This window comes from Salmo salar, chromosome ssa14 (genome assembly GCF_905237065.1).
Source record: "Salmo salar chromosome ssa14, Ssal_v3.1, whole genome shotgun sequence".
Lineage (NCBI taxonomy): Eukaryota > Metazoa > Chordata > Actinopteri > Salmoniformes > Salmonidae > Salmo > Salmo salar.
Window position 1 is genome coordinate 27,436,681 of NC_059455.1, and position 25,035 is coordinate 27,461,715.

Sequence of the window (25,035 nt, forward strand, 5' to 3'; positions counted from 1 at the left end):
TCATTGGCTAGTCCCTGTCGACAAGAAAAATATGATCGCGCCGCGTTTCTATTTCGGCACGCACCCCGACCCAGAGAAAGACGGACATACACACGGGTGAAGAAAACGATGTAAATCAGCGGTATTGTTGTACCGCAAACACATTTGCCAGAATTAAAGTATTATTTGTAAGAAAATGAGATAGCCGTTGTTAGTTCGAAGTGGGTGGTGCTAGCAGCCTAGTGTACAGCAGTTGCAACGAGACAGGGTGCAGTGCACACCTCCCCCACAAGTCTAGCCGCTGTCACTTCCATTTCACCCCGGTGTTTCCGTTCGATAGGCAGTGCGCGCTGACCATTTGGCAATCTGTTGTCGGCACTAAATAAACTGGTTGTGATCGATGGCGAAACCAGAACCAGCCCAGCAACATGTGGAGGAGAAAGCGGAGCAGATTGACGACGCAGAGTTGGCATTTAAAGGAATAAACATGCTGCTCAACAACGGATTCAAGGAGAGCGACGATCTGTTCCGAAAATACAGGTCAGACGGTCCCGTGCCATAAACAATGAGATGATAGACTATCACTGTAATTGGTTAATTAATTTAGGAAATATTGAAATTTAGGAACTATCATATTTTGTGTGCTGTCTAGTTTTTTTTCCGTGATCTGTTTATTTTTTTCGATTGAGGAAGCCCACGTGAAACGGATTATTGTGTGTTAATGTGCTAATGTGTTGCCACGTAAGTTAACTCATGAGTTTGCTACAGCGTTTCTCATCAAGTTTCACGTTTCAATAACCGACTACAGCAACAACAGTTCTAACAAAGTACACCTTGACATCGAGTGTGCAAGATCACAATGGGGACTCAAGCTGTCCCTTATCAGTTGTCAGTGTGCATTGGTGCTTAAACATGAGACAAAAAAAATCACATTTTAGTCATTTGGCCCAAAGTTGTACCCTTTGGCTAGTATTTGTGCCTACACACGTGGTATTCTCTGTGTGTGCCTATACACGTGTTGTTTTGTGTGTGCATGCACACGAGTCCAAGTACACAAACACTTTTATTGTTGTGTCCTCAAGTGGACCAAATCTGGAGGGAACCTGCACATCTCATGACATACTGTAGCCATGACTCAGTGAAGTGCGAAAGTCGTCCATTACACAGCAGATAGCAGCAAAGTACCTTCTTCCTCTAGTTTCAGTCTTTGTCACCCCTGCAAGCTCTCTCTCTCTCTCTCTCTCTTACAGAGCTGTATATCAGTTTGTAGACACCTTTTTCTCTCTGCTCACTTGCTCTGTCAATCTGTTGTTAAATACCTTATGTTGTTTCTCCCCACAGCTAGCTAGCTTATACACCTCATGCTTGTGTCATGCTAGATCATTTCATTCAGTGTTTGATTGTACTTCTGTATTATGAAATGTTTCCCTTTTCCCCTCAATGCATAACTCTTGACTCCAAGCACATTTGCAATAGTTTATATCAGTATCACTTCACTATTCTGCTATTTTGAGAGGCTTGCTGTGATGAGCAAGCCAAACTGGACTAGACATATATACAGTGAGATACAAAAGTATTGGGACAGTTACACAATTTTGTTGTTTTGGCACTGTACTCCAGCATTTTGGATTTGAAATTATACATTGATACACAAGTGCAGAGACTGTAAGCTTTAATTTTTGGGGTATTTTTATCCATATTGGGTAAACCGTTTTGGAAATTACTGCACTTTTTGTACATAGAGCACCCATTTTAGGGGGCCAAAAGTATTGGGACAAATACACTTATGTGTATTCAAGTCGTCAGAAGTTTTTAGTATTTGGTCCCATATTCCTAGCATGCAATGATTACATCAATCTTGTGACTCAGGATGTGTTTCAGATTGTTTTGGAGTAACTTATTGTAAATAATAGAATGTTTCTATATACACTGCTCAAAAAAATAAAGGGAACACTTAAACAACACAATGTAACTCCAAGTCAATCACACTTCTGTGAAATCAAACTGTCCACTTAGGAAGCAACACTGATTGACAATAAATTTCACATGCTGTTGTGCAAATGGAATGGACAACAGGTGGAAATTATAGGCAATTAGCAAGACACCCCCAATAAAGGAGTGGTTCTGCAGGTGGTCACCACAGACCACTTCTCAGTTCCTATGCTTCCTGGCTGATGTTTTGGTCACTTTTGAATGCTGGCGGTGCTTTCACTCTAGTGGTAGCATGAGACGGAGTCTACAACCCACACAAGTGGCTCAGGTAGTGCAGCTCATCCAGGATGGCACATCAATGCGAGCTGTGGCAAGAAGGTTTGCTGTGTCTGTCAGCGTAGTGTCCAGAGCATGGAGGCACTACCAGGAGACAGGCCAGTACATCAGGAGACGTGAAGGAGGCCGTAGGAGGACAACAACCCAGCAGCAGGACTGCTACCTCCGCCTTTGTGCAAGAAGGAGCAGGAGGAGCACTGCCAGAGCCCTGCAAAATGACCTCCAGCAGGCCACAAATGTGCATGTGTCTGCTCAAACGGTCAGAAACAGACTCCATGAGGGTGGTATGAGGGCCCGACGTCCACAGGTGGGGGTTGTGCTTACAGCCCAACACCGTGCAGGACGTTTGGCATTTGCCAGAGAACACCAAGATTGGCAAATTCGCCACTGGCGCCCTGTGCTCTTCACAGATGAAAGCAGGTTCACACTGAGCACGTGACAGACGTGACAGAGTCTGGAGACGCCGTGGAGAACGTTCTGCTGCCTGCAACATCCTCCAGCATGACCGGTTTGGCGGTGGGTCAGTCATGGTGTGGGGTGGCATTTCTTTGGGGGGCAGCACAGCCCTCCATGTGCTCGCCAGAGGTAGCCTGACTGCCATTAGGTACCGAGATGAGATCCTCAGACCCCTTGTGAGACCATATGCTGGTGCGGTTGGCCCTGGGTTCCTCCTAATGCAAGACAATGCTAGACCTCATGTGGCTGGAGTGTGTCAGCAGTTCCTGCAAGAGGAAGGCATTGATGCTATGGACTGGCCCGCCCGTTCCCCAGACCTGAATCCAATTGAGCACATCTGGGACATCATGTCTCGCTCCATCCACCAACGCCACGTTGCACCACAGACTGTCCAGGAGTTGGCGGATGCTTTAGTCCAGGTCTGGGAGGAGATCCCTCAGGAGACCATCCGCCACCTCATCAGGAGCATGCCCAGGCGTTGTAGGGAGGTCATACAGGCACGTGGAGGCCACACACACTACTGAGCCTCATTTTGACTTGTTTTAAGGACATTACATCAAAGTTGGATCAGCCTGTAGTGTGGTTTTCCACTTTAATTTTGAGTGTGACTCCAAATCCAGACCTCCATGGGTTGATAAATTGGATTTCCATTGATTATTTTTGTGTGATTGTTGTCAGCACATTCAACTATGTAAAGAGAAAAGTATTTAATAAGATTATTTCATTCATTCAGATCTAGGATGTGTTATTTTAGTGTTTATTTTTTTGAGCAGTGTACTTCTACATGAATGTGGATGCTACCATGATAGTCCTGAATGAATGATGAGTATGGTGGACCTTTTTTTTGTGGGATACACAAGGCAATTTTAGACCTTGTGGCATATTTTGATTAAACTATCCCCAATTCAAAGGAATTGCAACCCTCTGCGTGCACAGTGCATTCTTCCATCACATGTGCAGTGCACTCTTCCATCACATGTACAGCTGATTCTCAAGATCTTGCACACTAATGAGATGCTATTGTGCCCACACTACTACACTGTCTGAGCCAAAGATGACATGCTCTCTGATAAGTTTTGAATACATTACTGGGTGGGGTGACTGTATTTTACATGACATACATTATTTTTTGTTAACTAGTAAATAGTAGCCTACAGAAAAGTGTTTTTAAATTAGTGATGCACCGATGTGACATTTTTGGTGACAATATCCAATATTTTCCTTGCTAAAAAACCGACACCCATAACTGATATTTAACAATTTTGCGGCCTTTTAAGCATTCTAGTACAGTTTAAATAGTTAACACACACACACACACACACACACATGGACGCAGCAGTCTAAGGCACTGCATCTCAGTGCAAGAGGCGTCACGACAGTCCTTGGTTCGAATCCATGCTGTATCACATCCGGCCGTGATTGGGAGTCCCATAGGGCTGCACATAATTGGCCCAGCGTCGTCCGGGGTAGGTCGTCATTGTAAATAAGAATTTGTTCTTAACTGATTAACTGACTTGCCTAGTTAAATAAAGGTTACACACACCACACTGACCAAAAAGTTAGTTTTTTGTTGGCATTTACACATGTCCCCATTACCAGTAAAACCATAATCAAAACCTATTTTCTTTCACTTACTTGCTGTGCTGTTTTGTTGTTCATTTGTTTAGTCGTTTCATTCTCAACCAGGATTTCTATGGAACGCCGTTTGGGTCTTTGCGTGTCAAAGGTGCACGTCAAATAACTTTGTTACACAATGATTACACTATAACTCGTATTTCATATGTCACAATGATTCATCGATATGTATGCTATGATGCTGGTAAAGTTGTCTCACGCACCTACAGTGCTGGTCATAAAAAAAGCTGTTTGCATCCATGAGCTAGCCAATGTTCTTCAAAAACGTAGCAAACATTTCCGTAGCTATAGTTAGCTAGCTATATAGCTAGGTGTCCTCATCTAAAATAACCCTAATGTATAAGACGGGTTCGACCACCATTAATCAAATAAGAACTATCTATGTGAAGCTGGCCACAATAGTGGACTTTGCGGTTAGCCTTCAAAATAAAAGTATGTCATAATTCTACTATTTGTATTCATTTGCATCACTGTCAATGACATACTTTTATTTTCAAAGCAAACTGCTAATTCCACTATTGTGCCTACACCTTATTGTGTCTAGCTTCACAACACATAACCCGGTGCGATTGTGCCTCATTAGCCAGATGAAGCTAGCTGGCTGCTTATAACGTTAGCTTTGGGCAACAGGGTTAAGTAGCTGGCTAGCTATTTATTTTCATGAACTGAATTTCAATAGACAAGAACAACAAGTGGCAACCTAGCTAATACTTACTCACAAGGATTCCTAAATCATTGTTAAGAATAATGAAAATGACAGCATTTTCTACTGGTCATGGTTTTCAGAATGGTTGTATTGGTGCTAGCTAGTTACCAAGCTAAAGCTAGCTACCCCAGAAGTTGCGGTCGAACAAATTATGCTTTATTACCAACGCGGTATTGTAAACACATCGTTCGTGGCCGGTGTTTGCAGACTTTTTTGTACAGCATTGACGGTGCTATTGTATCCTTTTTGACACGCAAAGACCCAAACGGCATTCCATAGTGTGTATGTCGTGAAGCTAATAACAGTGACGCTATTACTGTGTAACTCCGGTAGGGCAACATCTGAAAAATAGCACACTTGTTAGTGTACCGGTGCTCGACCAGTCGGCGAAAGCCAACATCACCCACGACAGAGAACGGTTGATGGTCAAGGGCAATGAATTCCATTATCTTGGCTTTAATGGATTTCGCCTTGGAGTTGTCTTGCTGAAATAGGTATGCACGTCAGCATTGACATTGGTTTTTCAACGGTATTAAACTAGACATGTTCACCAATTTTTATATCATGCATCCCTAGTTTAAATAATTTCTAACTTGTTAACAATTTCTGCTAGTTAGTCTTTGCTACCATGTGGGTTTTGGCTTGCTTGAGACTGCTAACTGTTTAATTGAAAACATTTATCTTACAAAGGAGTTGTTTAGTCTAACACTTCCATTTACATATAAATAGTTAAGCGTGTGTGTGTGTGTGTGTGTGTGTGTGTGTGTGTGTATTTAATCATTTTTTTTCTAATCTTTACAGGAGAATGCCACGGGCACTATCTGATGTGTGGAGATGTTTCACTACGGCTAATGTAGAAGGAAAAGCTGTGTACATTTGCAAATACTGTGCCAAATCATATGTGAAGAATGCAACAAAGATGTAGAATCATCTGGCCAAGTGCATAAAGTTCCCTCAGCGTTCACAACAAGCGACCTCTTACTAAAGTCCCTATACTTCTATTTGAGGTGAAATGAATCAGACACCTTATCGATAGCAACAGCTTATGGTCCTGGAATCAGAAGTTTTTTTGACTCAATGGAGGAACTTAGTCAGAGATGCTGATGAATGTCTTGCTCGAGCTGTGTATGCAACTGGTTCACCTCTGATGCTCACAGGCAATGTGTATTGAAAGAGATTTCTGAATGTTCTTTGCTCAGCATAAACCCCTCCAACCAGACATGCTTTATCTACTCATTTGCTGGATGCAGAGTTTAAGTGCAGGTCAAGCAAATCATAGAGAAAGCAGACTGTATTGCAATCATCTCTGATGGGTGGTCGAATGTTCGTTAGCACGGAATAATTAACTACATCTCCACTAGAGGTACACCGATTAATCGGAATGGCCGATTTAATTAGGGCCGATCTCAAGTTTTCATAACAATCGGCATTTTGGGACACCGATTGTGGCCGATTACATTGCCCTCCACGAGGAGACTGCATGGCAGGCTGACTACCTGTTACACGAGTGCCGCAAGAAGCCAAGGTAGTTGCTAGCTAGCATTAAACTTACCTTATTAAAAACAATCAATCTTAACAATCACTAGTTAACTACACATGGTTGATATTACTAGTTTAACTAGCTTGTCCTGCATTGCATATAATTGATGCGGTGCCTGTTAATTTCTCATCGAATCACAGCCTACTTCACCAAACGGGTGATGATTTAACAAGCGCATTTGCAAAAAAAGCACTATCGTTGCACCAATGTACCTAACCATAAACATCAATGCCTTTCTTTAAAATCAATACACAAGTATATATTTTTAAACCTGCATTTTTAGTTAATATTGCCTGCTAACATGAATTTCTTTTAACTAGGGAAATTGTGTCACTTCTCTTGCGTTCCGTGCAAGCAGAGTCAGGGTATATGCAGCAGTTTGGGCCGCCTGGCTCGTTGCGAACTGTGTGAAGACCATTTCTTCCTAACAAAGACCGTAATTAATTTGCCAGAATTGTACATAATTATGACATAACATTGAAGGTTGTGCAATGTAACAGCAATATTTAGACATAGGGATGCCACCTGTTAGCTAAAATACTGAACAGTTCCGTATTTCACTGAAAGAATAAACGTTTTGTTTTCGAAATGATAGTTTCCGGATTTTACCTTAATTAATGACCTAAGGCTCATATTTCTGTGTGTTATAATTAAGTCTATGATTTGATATTTGATAGAGCAGTCTGACTGAGCGGTGGTAGGCAGCAGCAGGCTTGTAAGCATTAATTCAAATTGCACTTTCCTGTATTTGCCAGCAGCTCTTCGCTGTGCTTCAAGCATTGAGTTGTTTATGACTTCAAGCCTATCAACTCCTGAGATTAGGCTGGTGTAACCGATGTGAAATGGCTGGCTAGTTAGCAGGGTGCGCGCTAATAGCGTTTCAATCGGTGACGTCACTCGCTCTTAGACCTTGAAGTAGTTGTTCCCCTTGCTCTGCAAGGGCCGCGGCTTTTGTCGAGCGATGGGTAACAATGCTTCGAGGGTGGCTGTTGTCGATGTGTCCCTAGTTCGAGCCCAGGTAGGGACGAGGAGAGGGACAGAAGCTATACGGTTACACTGGCAATACTATAGTGCCTATAAGAACATCCAATAGTCAAAGGTATATGAAATATAAATGGTATAGAGAGAAATAGTTCTATAATAACTACAACCTAAAACTCCTTACCTGGGAATATTGAATACTTATGTTAAAAGGAACCACCAGCTTTCATATGTTCTCATGTTCTGAGCAAGGAACTTAAACGTTAGCTTTTTTACATGGCACATATTGCACTTTTACTTTCTTCTCCAACACTTTGTTTTTGCATTATTTAAACCAAATTGAACATGTTTCATTATTTATTTGAGGCTAAATTGATTTTATTGATGTATTAAGTTAAAATAAGTGTTCATTCAGTATTGTTGTAATTGTCATTAATTCAAATAAATAAATAAACATTTTAATCGGTATTGGCTTTTTTTTGTTCTCCAATAATCGGGATCGGCATTGAAAAATCATATTCGGTCGACCTCTAATCTCCACCCCTCCTCCAGTATTCTACAAAAACACAGACAAGGGACAACAGACACACCGGTCTCTACATTGCAGGTGAGCTGAAGGCAGTCATCAATGACCTTGGACGACAGAAGGTATTTGCACTAGTGACAGACAATGCTGCGAACATGAAGGCTGCTTGGTCTACAGTGGAGTCCTACCCTCACTCCATTGACTGCTGCTCATGCATTGAATCTGCTCCTCAAGGACATCATGGCACTGAAAACAATGGATACATTCTACAAGAGAGCCAAGGAAATGGTTCGGTATGTGAAGGGTCATCAAGTTAGAGCAGCAAGCTACCTCACCAAGCAAAGTGAGAAGAATAAGAGCACCACATTGAAGCTGCCCAGCAACACCTGTTGGGGTGGTGTTGTCATCGTGTTTGACAGTCTCCTGGAGGGGAAGAAGTCTCTCCAAGAAATGGCCATAACAGTCTGCTGATATGGACAGCCCCATCAAGAGGATCCTCCTGGATGATGTATTTTGGGAGAGAGTGGTAAGCAGCCTGAAAGTCCTGAAACCTATAACAGTAGCCATTGCACGGATTGAGGGAGACAATGCCATCCTGTCTGATGTTCAGACTCTGTTTGCAGATGTAAGAGGAGAAATCTGTACTCCCCTGCCCACTTCACTGTTTCTCCAAGCAGAGGAAACTGCAGTTCTGAAATGCATAAAAAAATCATGAAGACTTCTGCCTAAAGCCCATACACACCACAGCGTACATGTTGGACACAAAGTATGCTGGCAAGAGCATCCTGTCTGGTGCAGGGATCAACAAGGCCTATGGTGTCATCACTACCTTGTCTCGCCACCGTGGCCTGGATGAGAGCAAGGTTCTTGGCAGTCTGGCGAAGTACACTTCCAAGCAAGGGCTTTGGGATGGAGATGCAGTATGGCAGTCGTGTCATCATATCTCATCAGCCACCTGGTGGAAGGGAGGCTCCTTCCCCTGTTGACCAATACAAGGGTTGAAATATAGGTGGCCATCCGGGCAAATTTGAGGCATTTTGAGCCTGACAACAAGCCATCCTCAACAAGGTTGGAAAGTGACAGTGAAGATGAGGCCTCAGAGTCTGATGTTCAAGAGGTGGACATTGAGGAGGTCCAGGGATAAGACATGGAAGCCTGAGAGGAAGACAACCAGAGCTTTAGTTTCTAGACTATCATTTTACAGATGTATGTTAAATGTTTTTGGGAGATCATTCAATATTCCTTTTTTTTTCTTCAGTGAAATCATCCCATGTGAAGAGTCAACTCTTTTAATTAAAGTTCAATTCGTAACTAAATTGTTTTTTTTATTTCTATTGGAAGGATTTAATAATTTTCAATTATGTCTACTTATAAGGTAAAAGGTTTGTTTCTGTCTCCGTATGATATGGTAAATTTATCCAATGCAAAAAAAATCTACATTTAAATTGGTATTAATATTAATTTGCATATATTCCCTTTAATTCCCACAAAGTTTCCACCTCTTAATATTCCCCAAAATGTGCAACCCTAATGATGAGTGGATGCACAAATATAATACCCCCAAGACATGCTAACCTCCCATCTTATTGTAATGGTCAGAGGTTAGCATGTCTTGGGCCTATGCTAACCTCCCATGTTATTGTAATGGTGAGAGGTTAGCATGTCTTGGGGGTATAATATTTGTGCGTGTACATTTTTCACTCATCATTATTCATGATTCATTCAGGACTATCCGTAATCATGGTAGCATCCACATTCATGTAGAAGTGTATAGAAACATCCTATTTTTATTTCCAATAAAAGTGACGCCACAATGACACAATACATTATTTACCATTAATTTCTGTTGAGCACAAAATAATCTTAAACTGGACCAGAACAAACAGCAAATGCATCCAACAAGTTTGTAAAGTCAAAAGCTTGATGTAATCTATTGCGTGCTAGGAATATGGTACCAAATACTAAACTTTAATACACATAAGTGAATTTGTCCCAATACTTTTGGTCCCCTAAAATTGTTGGACTATGTACAAAAAGTGCCGTAATTTCTAAACGGTTTACCCAATATGGATGAAATACCCATACAATTAAAGCTTATAGTCTGCACTTTAACCTCAGCCAGTGTATCATTTCAAAGTCCACTGTATATTAAAGGATAGTTTAATTTTTAATTTTTTTTGCTGTACATCTGTACTTTATCAAATAACGTATTCATACTTGCTTTTTAGCCAAGATCTCACACCAGTTGGGAGAACTGCATCTGAGTTAGCAGTGGTTAGCTGCTATGCAAGCAGGCCACAAACATTCCTGTCATGTCAGTCATTGAATGTTCTTTAACTAAGGTTACACTCTGAAAGCAAACAAGTTGGTGTTCCCAAGCTGTACACATGATTTACTAGTATCACCTCACTCCTCAAATATCATCGGCAACCTAATAAATGTCATCACTGTCCATACCTAGATCTCAGCGTGATTAGGCCTAAATCAGATTTCTAGTCTCACTATGAAAGGTCTTGCGTTGGAATTATAAGGAACTGACTTACAGTTGTGCTCTAATATATTGGCACCCTTGCACTTTACAATGGAGTGCAATGCTCTGTTTTCTCTTTCAAAACTGGTTCAATGGATATTTTTACCTTGTAAGCACCTGCAACTTAAGGTGAGAGAAATTACACAATAAACGAGATTCACCTGCCTCCAACCAACCAAATTAATTTGAATTCTTCTGAATTATTTAGTCCAGAACATTTATTTGTATTTATGTTTAATTTGAGGTGAATTTCAGTTTTGATTGCTGTGCTGTTGTAAATCAATCAAATACATGTGTGAACACCAAACAAGTTTTCAATTTTAAAAGTAGTGAATCATTTTAAAAATGTTGAAGGGTGCCAATATATTAGAGTGCAACTGTATATTAAATATAGCATTGTTCTAAAACTTGATAGGCAATAGTATTAGGCAATGTACTGTAACTAGGCTACACAGGCAGCAGGTGAAGTGCCAATCAGTGAGTCATTGTGATTACAGATTAAACACAGCAGGCTTAGTTAGATCCACACACAGCCTTGTCTCCTGCTGATTGCCTAAATGTCACCTCTCTCACTAATTACATTGAGCACAGAGCTCCAGAGAGAGCGGCACACTGTGAACTGTACGCCATAAGAGATGGAGGGAACTGAAAGTAGACCGCTGTAGACAAAATCCAGGCTGATCAAACTTCTGTTCACCTCCCTCATCCCATATTTCTATACTGCAGGCTTCAAAATTAAAACATAACATGGATAGAATCTAGCCAACTACATTCTTGGAAGTTAATAACCTTACAGACTTTGAGAAATAAATGCAACTACTATGAAATGTTATCTTGGAGTACAAATCACATTTTTTAAGTACTTGCTTTTGCTTGACTCGCACCTTTAAAGTCTCCTGGTCATTTGCATGTAAAAGGATCCATGCGCACCAACGTGAAGTTCATAGGAGTATGTCGGGTGTCAAATGAAAAGCTAAGAGTCTATGTTTTTGAGAAATTGAGGCATAAGTACATTTTTCAACCATTTTCCATCCTAAAAATTAGGAATTAGCAATGGGTTTGATTTCTGGTCAAAAATATAGAAAATGGTTATTTTAAGACTTCCTGGTAGATGTTTTCTAAGGTGTTAGAAATGCATCAAAAGAAAATGTTGACGTAAAGACCCCTTCCAACTAATATCAAGACTTTTTTATATTTAGTTCTGTAGACATTTTTCTGACCTCTAAGTATAAGAGACATTGCCTTGTGCCTTAATTCCTTTACCAAAAACCCACATCTTTAAGATTCTTTTGTATTAATGTGTGGACACCCCTTCAAATTAGTGATTTGGCTATTTCACCCACACCCGTTGCTGACAGGTGTATAAAATTGAGCACACAGCCATGCAATCTCTATAGACAAACATTGGCAGCAGAATGGCCTTACTAAAGAGCTCAGTGACTTTGAACGTGGCACTGTCATAGGATGCTACCTTTCCAATAAGTCAGTTTGTCAAGTTGCTGTCCTGCTGTAGCTGCCCCAGTCAATTTTAAGTGCTGTTATTGTGAAGTGGAAACATCTAGGAACAACAACGCCTGATCCGCGAAGTGGTAGGTCACACAAGCTCACAGAACGGGACCGCCGAGTGCTGAAGCACACAGCGCTTAAAAATCGTCTGTCCTCCGATGCAACATTCACTCCCGAGTTCCAAACTGCCTCTGGGAGCAATGTCAGCACAATAACTGTTTGTCTGGAGCTTCATGAAATGGGATTCCATGGCCGAGCAGCCGCTCACAAGCCTAAGTTCACCATGTGCAATGCCAAGCATCAGCTCGAGTGATGTAAAACTCCCCGCTATTGCACTCTGGAGTGTGTACTGAATCAATGTACTTACTATGACTGTGATTTGGTTTTCCCAACTAGCTATCTTAAGATGAATGCACTAACTGTAAGTCCTTTCTGGATAAGAGATAAATGTCTGCTAAATGAGTCAAATGTAATCACTTAATAATTCATAAACAAAAGCTTTACTTGTTACTTCTGAACTTTCATTATCCTCCCTCATGAGGGGCAGGAATTAGAAAATACACTATACTAAAAGATGAAACATGTCCCTTCACTGGAACTAAGGGCCCAAACCATTATTCCTCCTCCACCAAACTTTACAGTTGGCACTATGCATTGGGGCAGGTGGCGTTCTCCTGGCATCCGCCAAACCCAGATTCGTCTGTCGGACTGCCAGATGGTGAAGCATGATTCATCACTCCAGAGAATGTGTTTCCACTGCTCCAGAGTCCAATAGTGGCAAGCTTTACACCACTACCAGCCTCAGAAATTACAGCCCAAATAAATGCTTCATAGAGTTCAAGTAACAGACACATCTCAACATCAACTGTTCAGAGGAGACTGTGTGAATCAGGCCTTCATGGTCAAATTGCTGAAAAGAAACCACTACTAAAGGATATTAAGAAGAAGAAACTTTCTTGGGCCAAGAAACGCTAGCAATGGACATTAGAGCGGTGGACTTTGGTCTGATGAGTCAACCTCTGTGTCTTTGTGAGACGCAGAGTAGATGAACAGATCTCCACATGTGGTTCCCACCGTGAAGCATGGAGGAGGTGGTGTGGGGGTGCTTTGTTGGTGACACTGTCAGTGATTTTATTTAGAATTGTGAAGGAAAAGAGTGAAGGAAAAGCATTCCAGGTGAAGCTGGTTGATTGAATGCCAAGAGTGTGCAAAACTGTAATCAAGGCAAACGGTGGCTACTTTGAAGAATCAAAAATATATTTTGAATTGTTTTAGCACTTTTTTGGTTACTACCTGATTTCCGTATGTGTAATTTAATAGTTGTGATGTCTTCAAAAAAATGTTTTACAATGTAGAGCAGATATTTTACATTTTTGGAAAACATGGACACAAAAAATCAGAGGGAGATTTTACCCAGTTCAAGTACGTTTTTCTAGTAAGCTTTGCATCTGCACAGTTCTAGTAAATATGTTTTTGTAAATTGTTAAGTAATCCTTGTTCATAGAATTGTTTGGTAATCTTTTGAAATCAATGTTTTTTTTTGTTGGGCATACATTTTTAAGTGAAAAATCTGATTCAGCGCAATAAAACAACTCGGATATCCTCCAGCCACACCATCTGAGTTTGATTTAGTTGAAATAACTCTAGCCCTCACCACACTTAACCTGTCCTAGCTGTCTTAAGAAATTGATCTGTTTTAGCTGTGCTTTGCAAGCCAAACGTCTATCTAAGTCTATTGACATTTGACAAGGCCCTTTCCTCAACCATCTGTCTCTCCATCTCTCTTCCAGGACCCACAGTCCACTGATGAGTTTCGGAGCCAGTTTTGTCAGCTTCCTGGTGAGTAGTGATGGAGAGGACAGAGGAGGTCAACATCTCTTACTGATTTACTGTATCACTGCTACTCTCATTTTATATTTCTGCAATGTAGACCATTGGAGTTAGGAAACAGGAAGATATCTATGTATTACGGAGTCTGTAATGTTGTACGTTTTTTATTGAATGCCAATGTGTTCAGTTGTTGGCTTTTGACAGTACATCTCTATCTCAAACTTAGACCTAGTCATAAAGCATCTGATGTACAGATTGGCTGAATAAATTGAAGGTCACACAGGTAATAGCACACTACGGATATCCTGAGCAGTAGTCCTGCTGTGCATCCCCTGCTGCTAGCCCACATACTGAATCATCAATAATTCACCAACCTGATATAACTGGCTCACGGTGGGCTAGAGAACTGACTGGGGAAAAAATGATTTGTGCTCATCTCTGAAAATATTTGGATGAAATATTACTCAGAGAAATCCATGACTCATATAGTTGGATGTCTAGCTGTGCTTTGTATTGTTTTATGTAGCTGCTGATAGGATCGGTGTTTCTATTCAAACAATATGACTGCTACAGGATGATATCGTGACGAATGAGATGACCGCTATGCTTTGTGTATTACTCTCAGAGAAAGGCCCTGACTGACTGGTACTGTGATTGCGGCTGTGTGTAGAATGCCATGATGACGTTTGAGGAGGAGAAGATGCAGATGGCCTTTGATGACCTCCGAGCCACTGAGAGACTGTGTGAGAGCGACAACACTGGGGTCATAGAGACCATCAAAAAAAAGATCAGGAGGAGTGTGGGTGAAGTGCAACACAACACACACACACCTAATGAACCTCCAAGGAGTTCATACCTATTGACTGCATAGCACCTCACACAGCCCCTCTAAATTCACATGAGAGTGCCAGAGTGCACTATTGTTGTTTTGTAAATTCAGAGTGTTGTCAGATTGTTTGTTCGTAAACTGAGAGTTTCGCTCTCTGAGTGTTCAGAGCGCACACTGGACACTGGCCGAGGAGTAGGGTTGATCCAAGTGTTCTGACCGCACAACGGCAGTCAAGCACCCAAGCTAACGGGCTAAAGTTAACTAGCTTTCTAACTATTTCCAGAAACAATTTCCAGGAATACGTTATATAGTTATAAAGAAATAAAATAAATAAAGGCTGAAATAAATAATTCTCTACTATTATTCTGACATTTCCCATTCTTAAAATAAAGTGGTGATCCTAACTGACATAAGACAGGGAATTTTTACTAGGATTAAATGTCAGGAATTGTGAAATAAAAAAAAAAATAAAAAAATAATAAAAATAAAAAAAAAAATATATATATATATATATGCACAACGGCAGTCAAGCACCCAAGCAAACGGGCTATATAAGGAGAAAAAATATATATATATATATCTCACAATTCCTGACATTTAATCCTGGTAAAAATTCCCTGTTTTATCTCAGTTAGGATCACCACTTTATGTTAAGAATGTGAAATGTCAGAATAATAGTAGAGAAAATTATATATTTCAGCTTTAATTTCTTTCATCACATTCCCAGTGGGTCAGAAGTTTACATACACTCAATTAGTATTTGGTAGCATTGCCTTCAAAATTGTTGAACGTGGGTCAAATGTTTCGGGTAGCCTTCCACAAGCTTCCCACAATAAGTTGGGTGAATTTTGGCCCATTTCCTCCTGACAGAGCTGGTGTAACTGAGTCAGGTTTGTAGGCCTCCTTGCTCGCACATGCTTTTTCAGTTCTGCCCACACATTTTCTATGGGATTGTGGTCAGGGCTTTGCGATGGCCATTCCAATTCCTTGACTTTGTTGTCCTTAAGCCATTTTGCCACAACTTTGGAAGTATGCTTGGGGTCATTGTCCATTTGGAAGACCCATTTGCTACCAAGCTTTAACTTCCTGACTGATGTCTTGAGATGTTGCTTCAATATATCCACATAGTTTTCCTTCCTCATGATGCCATCTATTTTGTGAAGTGCACCAGTCCCTCCTACAGCAAAGCACCCCCACAACATGATGCTGCCACCCCCGTGCTTCTTCGGCTTGCAATCCTCCCCCTTTTTCCTCCAAACATAACAATGGTCATTATGGCCAAACAGTTCTATTTTTGTTTCATCTGACCAGAGGACATAGTCTGGCTTTTTTATGGAGGTTTTGAAGCAGTGACTTCTTCCTTGCTGTCGATATAGGACTCGTTTTACTGTGGATATAGATATTTCTGTACGTGTTTCCTCGAGCGTCTTCACAAGGTCCTTTGCTGCTGTTCTGGGATTGATTTGCACTTTTCGCATCGAAGTACGTTCATCTCTATGAGACAGAATCCATCTCCTTCCTGAGCTGTATGACGGCTGCGTTGTCCCATGGTGTTTATAGTTGCGTACTATTGTTTGTACAGATGAACGTGGTACCTTCAGGCATTTGGAAATTGCTCCCAAGGATGAACCTTGGCTGATTTCTTTTGATTTTCCCACGATGTCAAGCAAAGAGGCACTGAGTTTGAAGGTAGACTTTGAAATACATCCACAGGTACACCTCTAATTGACTCAAATGATGTCAATTAGCCTATCAGAGTATTTCAAGGTATTGATATTTTAATGACTCCAACCTTAACGTATGTAAACTTCTGACTTCAACTGTATATAACATTGACAATGTTTACTGACATGCATATTTGGCCTTGCTCTAACACTTGGATGTTGACAGCTATAGATGTCACTGTGCTCACTGTGTGTTTGGCCTTCCTCCAGGACTCCCAGAGGTCAGGGGGGGCAATAGTAGACCGCCTCCAGAGACAGATCATTGTGGCAGACTGCCAGGTGTACCTCGCTGTCCTCTCTTTCATCAAACAGGAACTCTCATGTGAGACACCTCATCAATTCTACCTTGACCTACATGTAGGCTTATAGCTGACTGATGAACCATATTTATTTGACTGATTGTCTGCACTGTTGTTTCAATATCCACTTTTGCATACTGATTTATAATGCATGTCCAATAAGTTGTTTTCTATAATGCACATTGGGATGTAGACCATGTCTCTCAGGACTCAAATGTCCTGGTTTATGTGTATTATCTCTCATGGACATCCCCTCTCCCAAACCCACCCAGCATACATCAGAGGAGGCTGGATCCTCCGCAAAGCCTGGAAGATGTACAACAAGTGTTATAGCGACATCAACCAGCTGCAGGATTGCAGCAAGAGGAGGTCCTCCGACCAGCAAGGGTCTCCCTCTCCATCCACTGAACAGGCCAACCGCAACCAGGCCACGCCCCCAACCCAGAGGACCCTTGGGGTGAGCCCGGAGGCCCTGGAGAGGCTCAAGGGCTCGGTCAGTTTTGGCTACGGCCTGTTCCACCTGTGCATCTCCATGGTACCGCCACACCTGCTGAAGATTGTCAACCTTCTGGGTTTCCCTGGCGACCGTCACCAGGGGCTGTCCGCCCTTACGTATGCCAGTGAAAGTAAGGACATGAAGGCCCCTCTAGCTACGTGAGTAGGGTTACCACTACCGACCACAGGGACATTGGGTGTCAAAATGCATTTTTTTGTGTCTTGGTTTATTTAGACTTGTTCTGTTTTTTGACTGTGGTGACTGTTTGATTCTGCCGACACATCCACTGCAGAAGGCAGGAGACACATCTGCCTCCCAAATGGCATCCTATTCCCAATATAGTGCACTACTTTTGACATCAATAGTGTACTATGTAGGGAATTGGGTGCCATTTGGAAGGCAACTACAGCCTTTAACAGGCCTGAAACCCATTAGTCAGGGCAAGATGAAGGGCGACAGGTAGCCTAGTGGTTAAGAGCGTTGGGGCAGTAACTGAAAAGTTGCTGGTTCGACTAGGTGAAACATCTGTCTGAACCGTAATTTGCTCTGGATAAGAGCGTCTGCTAAATTACTAAAATGTAAACTGCTGTAATAATCGAGAGGAACTGGTTAAACTGATGCCTCCCATCAATGCCTTGGCAGAAAACAAGATTGTTTATTTTAGGAGGGGGGGCTCCAGAGTGGGGCATCGGTCTAAGGCTCTGCATCTCAGTGCTAGAGGCGTCACTACAGCCCTGGTTCGATTCCAGGCTGTATCACAATCGGTCGTGATTGGGAGTCCCATAGGGCGGCACACAATTGGCCCAGCGTCATCCGGGTTAGGGTTTGGCCGGGGTAGGCCGTCATTGTAAATAAGAAGTTATTCTTATCTGACTTGCCTAGTTAAATAAAGAAAAAAATTCAAGTACACGTTCAACATTTTAAGATCAGATTAACTTTATTGTGCCTGAAGGAAAATTTGTCTTGGACATTCAAGTGCTGTTGCTTTCACATCTAAGCTGCATGTAACGGTTGATTCTGCTGATTTTTGATTGTGTTGTCAGCCGACTTATCTGCTGAGTTTGGTAGCAAGCTTTTCAACTTTAAATCAGTCATATGTTTACCGACAGATGGGATATGTCTTGGTTTCTTGACTGACCCTCTGAATGCTGATATTCACCATTAAAACTCTCAATGAACACATTTTACATGCACACCAATATCCAATTATTATTTGGGATACTCAAGTATTCTGTTTTTGAGTTGGAGCATATAAATATCATATTCCGTTTACAATAACCGAAAAAGTTTATAGCGGTTATGAGGGATGGCTGGAATATCCTGATCTTAGACGGGATATGTTTGTGTATTTTCATCTGATTGTCAAACAAATCACTTCAAAAAGTAGGCTACCTGCGCAATTCAATAATTCCAGAATAATTCATTTGCTGATACGCCGTACTGGACCGATAGCCTACTATTTCCAAATGTCATCAGTTTGACCGGTTTTAAGGGAATGAAAAGCTGAGAAAACTAAACATTTCTGATAAGACTTCAGTTTGTCTTGAGTGCATATGTTATGTGGTTGAAATACTATCTGCTTGCGTAACATTAACACAAGACATTTGCATTTTCTCAAGAGATGCTGAAGGAAAGAAAAAAAATCATATTTCTCCACTCCTGTTCCTAAGAAAAAATTTGCATTTGTATCATTTTACTCCAAGAAATGCATAATTCTGCAGGAGTTAATATTATATTACTCTACATGCGAGAGGTTATAGGCCTACAGTCAGTGTCCGTATTTCAGGTACATTCCATTTAACCCATATGAACTTGAATTAGGAATATTCTGTTTATTCATGGATACTTGTGAGCAGGATATCAAAGGTGAATGGAAACAGCTTATCCCGAACTAGCCCTTAAGCGGGATATGAGGTACTATCCGAAATACTGTGCGCATGTAAACGTGGTCACTGTTGTCATGTTGTGCCAGTAACCGAAAGGTTGCTGGATCAAATCCCCCAAGCTGACAAGGTAAAAATCTGTCGTTCTGTCCCTGAGCAATTTAGTTAACCCACTGTTCCCCGGGCGCCGAAGACGTGGATGTCGATTAAGGCATCCACCTGCACCTCTCTGATTCAGAGGGGTTGGGTTAAATGCGTACGACACATTTCGTTGAAGGCATTCAGTTGTACAACTGACTAGGTATCCCCCTTTCCCAATAACGAGGATTTCTTTCCCCCTGTGGCAGGTTGGCCCTCTTGTGGTACTATACGGTAGTGCAACCCTTTTTTGCCCTGGACGGCTCAGACACACAGGCCGGCCTGATGGAGGCTAAGGCTATCCTCCAGAGGAAGGAGCCTGTATACCCTAACTCCTCCCTCTTCTTGTTCTTCAAGGGCAGGGTGCAGCGCCTGGAGGTAATGACCTGGGTCATGTTCAGTAGAGGGAAAACATTTTAAAATGAGTTAAATGAGGTACAACCTGAACGTCTCTAAGTTATTCGTGCTATAGTGTGCCCTGCCAAGATATGAGTATAAATAACAACACAAGGTAACCTGTGTCTAGCACTGTGGCTGTAGTGTGTTAGTCTTCGTCCTTCTCTTCCCCCTCTCTCCTCTCCACTTCCAGTGCCAGATCAACAGTGCCTTGATGTCCTTCCAAAATGCCTTGGAGCTGGCTACAGACCAGAGGGAAATCCAGCATGTGTGTTTGTATGAAATAGGTACACGCTTTTATCCCTCTTCACTTCAACATCATCTCTAACTAATGCTCTCCATTGGCTTGTTGTTTCTGAGTGACAGTCCATTCTCTCTGCTCTTCTCAGGGTGGTGCAGTATGATTGAGCTGAGGTACAGTGACGCCTACAGGGCCTTTCAGCGTCTGGCGACTGAGTCACGCTGGTCCCAGTGCTACTACGCCTACCTAACTGGAGGTGAGAGGGCAAAGGTTATAGGTCACTCAATTGGTGTTGGGGTTAGAACATCCTCTTGTTTTCTTTCTTTTCAAAGGTAAAAGAAGTTCTGGGGATGCTAATTCAGCTGAATGAAAAGCTTCTGAGCCTATTAGCGATAATGGCATATATCCCCTGATAAAGGTAATATGTTGGCGTTGAGGTACCCTGCAGATTCTAACCCCTGGGCCTTGTCTCTGTGGTCCACTATAGTGTCCCAGGGAGCATCAGGAGATCTGGAGGGGGCTGCCGCTGTCTTCAAGGATGTGCATACGCTTCTGAAACGGAAGAACAATCAGATAGAACAGTTCTCTATAAAGAGGGTGAATGTGGGACTGGCAACAGCACATTTCTATAGATCTACACTACCGTTCAAAAGTTTGGGGTCACTTAGAAATGTCCTTGTTTTTTAAAGAAAGCACATTTGTTGTCCATTTTAAAATAACATCAAATTGATCAGAAATACAGTGTAGACATTGTTGATGTTGTAAATGACTATTGTAGCTGGAACCGGCAGATTTTTTATGGAATATCTACTTAGGTGCACAGAGGCCCATTATAAGCAACCATCACTCCTGTGTTCCAATGGCACGTTGTTTTAGCTAATCCAAGTTTATCATTTTAAAAGGCTAATTGATCATTAGAAAACCCTTTTGCAATTATGTTAGCACAGCTGAAAACTGTTGTTCTGATTAAAGAAGCAATAAAACTGGCCTTCTTTAGACTAGTTGAGTGTCTGGAGCGTCAGCATTTGTGGGTTCGATTACAGGCTCAAAATGGCCAGAAGGAAAGAACTTTCTGCTGAAACTCGTCAGTCTATTCTTGTTCTGAGAAATGAAGGCTATGGACAAAAAAAATTGCTTTTCTTTCAAAAACAAAGACATTTCTAAGTGACCCCAAACTTTTGAATGGTGGTGTATGTGAATTATTACTTCTAATGAAAATTAATATTTTTCATTGTCATACAGTTTCAAGGTGATCTGAAGTCATTGTATTGAGGAAAATTGACAGTTGATTATATAGTAGGCAGAATTTTGCTTCTTGACTGAGATGGTAGTGTGTGTGCAGGCGGAGAGGCTAAGGAAACACACCCCATCCAGAGAGCTGTGTGTCCTGGCTGTGATCGAGGTACTTTACCTGTGGAAGGCTCTGCCGAACTGCTGCACTTCTAAGCTACAGATCATGAGCCAAGGTACACAGTGTGAGAACATACATCGACAAACTACACATGATCAAACTCCCAGTCCCAACTACCATGTTTGCTACACAAATCAATTATAGCCTATTCTCTTTTGTGTGAGTCGTTGTTGTGGTGCCATAAAAGTGCATTCCTGTGAATGTGGAAGGAAACTCAGTGGGTTGTCTGTCTCCTTAGTTCTGCAGGAAATAGATGACGTCTCAATTGCTGGCCTGAAAAACCTGCTTCTTGGTGACATACACAGATGTCTCGGCAACATAAAAGACGCTATTGAGGTTCTGTCTCACCATCTTATTGATATGTATTGAAAACAAAGTACACACAAAGTATGTATCTGCAAATATTAGTGTAATGAGAATAGTGAATGTTTACTACTCTTTGTTATGTTTCATTGAACATTGCAGTGCTTCCATCTGGCTGCCGGAGATGAGGTGGGTCGTCAGAACAACTCCTATGTGCAGCCCTACTCCTGCTACGAGTTGGGCTGTGTTTTACTGGACAGCCCTGAGGTGAGCTCAGTGTATACAGTGTGTTGCTATATTGTATTGTGCAATGTGTCTACCCAGAGTAGAGAAAGTGTATGTTAAATACAGTAGTTGATTGAGTATATCTGATTGTGGTTTTCTTCTCTGCTCAGTCTGAAGTGAAGGGCAGAGCTCTGATGCTTCAGGCCAAGGTACAGTAGAACTTCCATTTATAGTGTGTTTTTGGAACTTGTAGTTGTCAGTTATAGTATCTGGAATGATGTGGGACAGTCATTCATGATATGCATTTGAAATTATTTCCTTACCTGTATGTTCCCTTTTGAGGATGTTATATGTGATGTTGTAATCTGTGTTTGTTTCTACAGGATGACTTTTCTGGCTATGACTTTGAGAACAGGCTCCATGTACGCATCCACTCAGCTCTGGCTTCCATGAGGAAGGAGGTGGCCCCACCCTGACTACTGCCCCATTCCTCCACCATACATCCACCCTAGCTCTGCGTTGAGGGTAGAAGGATCTGGAAACGACTCCAGAAGCCATCTTGATCTTCACAGCACTGTGATTGTTCACTGCAATGTGTTTGTTTCAGTTGACTTATGTTTGTATAATGAATGTGCCATCAAGTTTGTAATGCGTAGTTTACAGTAAATCTCCTGGAGGGATAGTGTAGACTACTGGAGTGTAATTGTGTGTTTCAACCAGATCAAATATGTACAGTAGTTGCTGCTGGGAGGCAAATGTAACTCTTTTACCAAGGAAAAATATATTGGGGAAAAATCGGTCAGTGGGGCGGAAGTTAGTCTAATGGTTAAGAGCGTTGGGACAGTAACTGAAAGGTTGCTGGTTCAAATCCCTGAGCCGACTAGGTGAAACATCAGTCGACATGCCCTTGAGCAAGGCACTGAACCCAATTACTCCTGAGTCTGCTAAATGGCTAAAATGTGAATAGTATAATAATATCTTTCTCTACCATAAGATATGAAATGGTTCAGATTGAAAAGTGTGTATGCCATTGTGTATGACACTTCATTATAAAGCAGTGAACTTGTGCCATAGCAACCCTACTGTCTAGGTTTCTGCCAGATGACCTCAATGTCCTGTTGATCTTACAGTAGTAAACAATCTGAATGCACAATCCCTATGCTACTACTCCTCACCTGGCCTTTGTCACTGTAAATTGATGCCAACCCTTTCATCACCTTAGGTTATAGACATTGTGAATCCATTATAGATGGTAATATAAGCAGATTTCCTCAAACATGTTACAACATTGTTACTTAAAAAAAAATGTTTTTACTGGTTTTAATAACAAGTGTATTGATATTTAAAGGGAAACCACCTATTCATATCAGTGTAAATATGTAACTGTACTTTAATACTATAGATATGTTACTAGCTAAATTACATTGTCCTTTTGACACTCACTTATGGGTATAACATCTACACTGTAGGCCTACTCTGCTGTACTTGTATTTGCTGGAAACTGGTTTTCCTTTGTTGCTTTGATTTTTTTAAGTATAAGATCATGTGTTAAAACAATACATCTCTTAAATCTATGGCCATTTTATTTCCATAATGTGTTTTAAGATGCATGTAGTCTCATTATTTATTTGTAAGGGACAATGCATCTCAATTAACATTTCTGTAAATGGCAGATTTGGCCAGCTGGCTAGTTTTCATCTGTAGCTTAGTTCTTTGGCAGTTACATTTTTATTTATTTTATCACTAACAGGCTTTAAAAGACTACAAGCAATAAATTCTAATTAGTTATAAAATAATGATTGACTGTGGTGTTAAGGCAGCCTTCAGGTGCTTTATAGTTGAAAGTTAAATCAACCCTTGCCGATAGTGATGAAAATGTCCATATTATTTGATGTAGAAGTATGATAAATTGTCAGGTAACCTATCTGATATGCCTCGTTCAAAACAACTGGTAACGCGGAGCTCGGAAAACTGCCAACTTCTAATTTCAATTATTTTCAAGACCACTGTTAACTGTGAAAAAACGAGCTCAGACTGGGGAAAAATCTATTTGAACGGTCATCCAACTTGGAGTTCCAGCTCGGGAAGTCGAGCCTCTTTCTAGAGCTCCGGTTTTACGATCACTGACATCATGATTTGACCTCGTATTTTTCCGAGTTCCCAGTTGTCATGAAGGCAGCAATAGTTGGATCGCGTGCTGCACAGTAGCAGTCCAATTTTAGCTAGCCTAGGTGCGCGGGAAAACGTCATTATTTCTTGACAATAATACACCTGACATTATGACGCAATCATAAGTGAGCGTGATGTTATCTCAAGGGCAGCCATCTATTTAGATATGTCTAAATACATGGCTCTCATCTTAAATAGCTTTTCATTGGTGCTCACTGCGCTAAGGACAACTCTTCAATTCAAGTCCAACAAGGAATGCGTTTGACCAGTAAATAATAATTGTAAGTAAATAATCCAACATTTAGATTTTCACATTGGCCATTGGAAGTAGACAAAACAAATGTTTAATTTCGTGCATGAACGCTTGTGTTCATTAGCAGTTAAATGCCTCATCCGCGTAGAGTGTTGAATATTCCCACGGGATTCAAGGATTTGATTGAGGGAATGAGCAAGGCTGTGGTAAAGTATCAACCGGAAACTATTCCTGCCTTCACAGCGGTCTTCTATGCGCTTCTTCTCTGCAGAGACGGTAGGCTATTCTGTTGTTGAATTCTAGTAGACCACACTAGACTGATGCATGTAGCACTTCGAAACATTTGATTATTGACCTACTCACTTTGCATTGTTTCACAGAGAAACCAAGCATGACAATAAATGATCTTATAAAAGAAGTCAGGGCCACAAAAGGCTCTCATTGTAAGTTACTTTTTTTCATCAGCTGTCATGCTGCTTGTTGGTGGTGGTGTTATTGTTTATCAAAACGGGTTAATCAATTATAATTCTGTCATGGCTGGATTTACAAACGGCATGCAGGGCACTTGTCCCAGGCAAAATCAGTTCCTTTTTGTTTTCATCTTGTAAATCATAACCTGCATTTAAGGCTGCCCCTGGGGATGGGTTAAATGCATTCAGTTGTGCATCTGACTAGGTATCCCCTTCCCAGTCTACATGAACAAGAATAAAG

At 41.3% G+C, this 25,035-nt stretch overlaps 1 protein-coding gene across 2 annotated transcripts; it reads left to right on the forward strand.

Annotated features, from left to right (window-relative positions):
* Window positions 1–3: 3 nt before the first annotated feature.
* LOC106569184 (tetratricopeptide repeat protein 39C) lies at window positions 4–24,742 on the forward strand. Of its 2 annotated transcripts, none has more exons than XM_045694151.1 (14): window positions 4–519; window positions 13,918–13,966; window positions 14,583–14,756; window positions 16,721–16,832; window positions 17,082–17,463; window positions 19,536–19,704; window positions 19,916–20,009; window positions 20,112–20,219; window positions 20,451–20,560; window positions 21,306–21,429; window positions 21,613–21,710; window positions 21,840–21,944; window positions 22,073–22,111; window positions 22,286–24,742. In XM_045694151.1, exons 3-14 carry the CDS (start codon window positions 14,634–14,636, stop codon window positions 22,376–22,378), a joined length of 1,557 nt encoding a protein of 518 aa, XP_045550107.1. In that variant the 5' UTR covers window positions 4–519; window positions 13,918–13,966; window positions 14,583–14,633; the 3' UTR covers window positions 22,379–24,742. The 2 variants fall into 2 exon arrangements, with proteins under 2 accessions (XP_045550107.1, XP_013995743.2); XM_014140268.2 differs by having other exon boundaries at window positions 14,628–14,756; window positions 22,286–23,698.
* The last annotated feature ends 293 nt before the right edge of the window (window positions 24,743–25,035 follow it).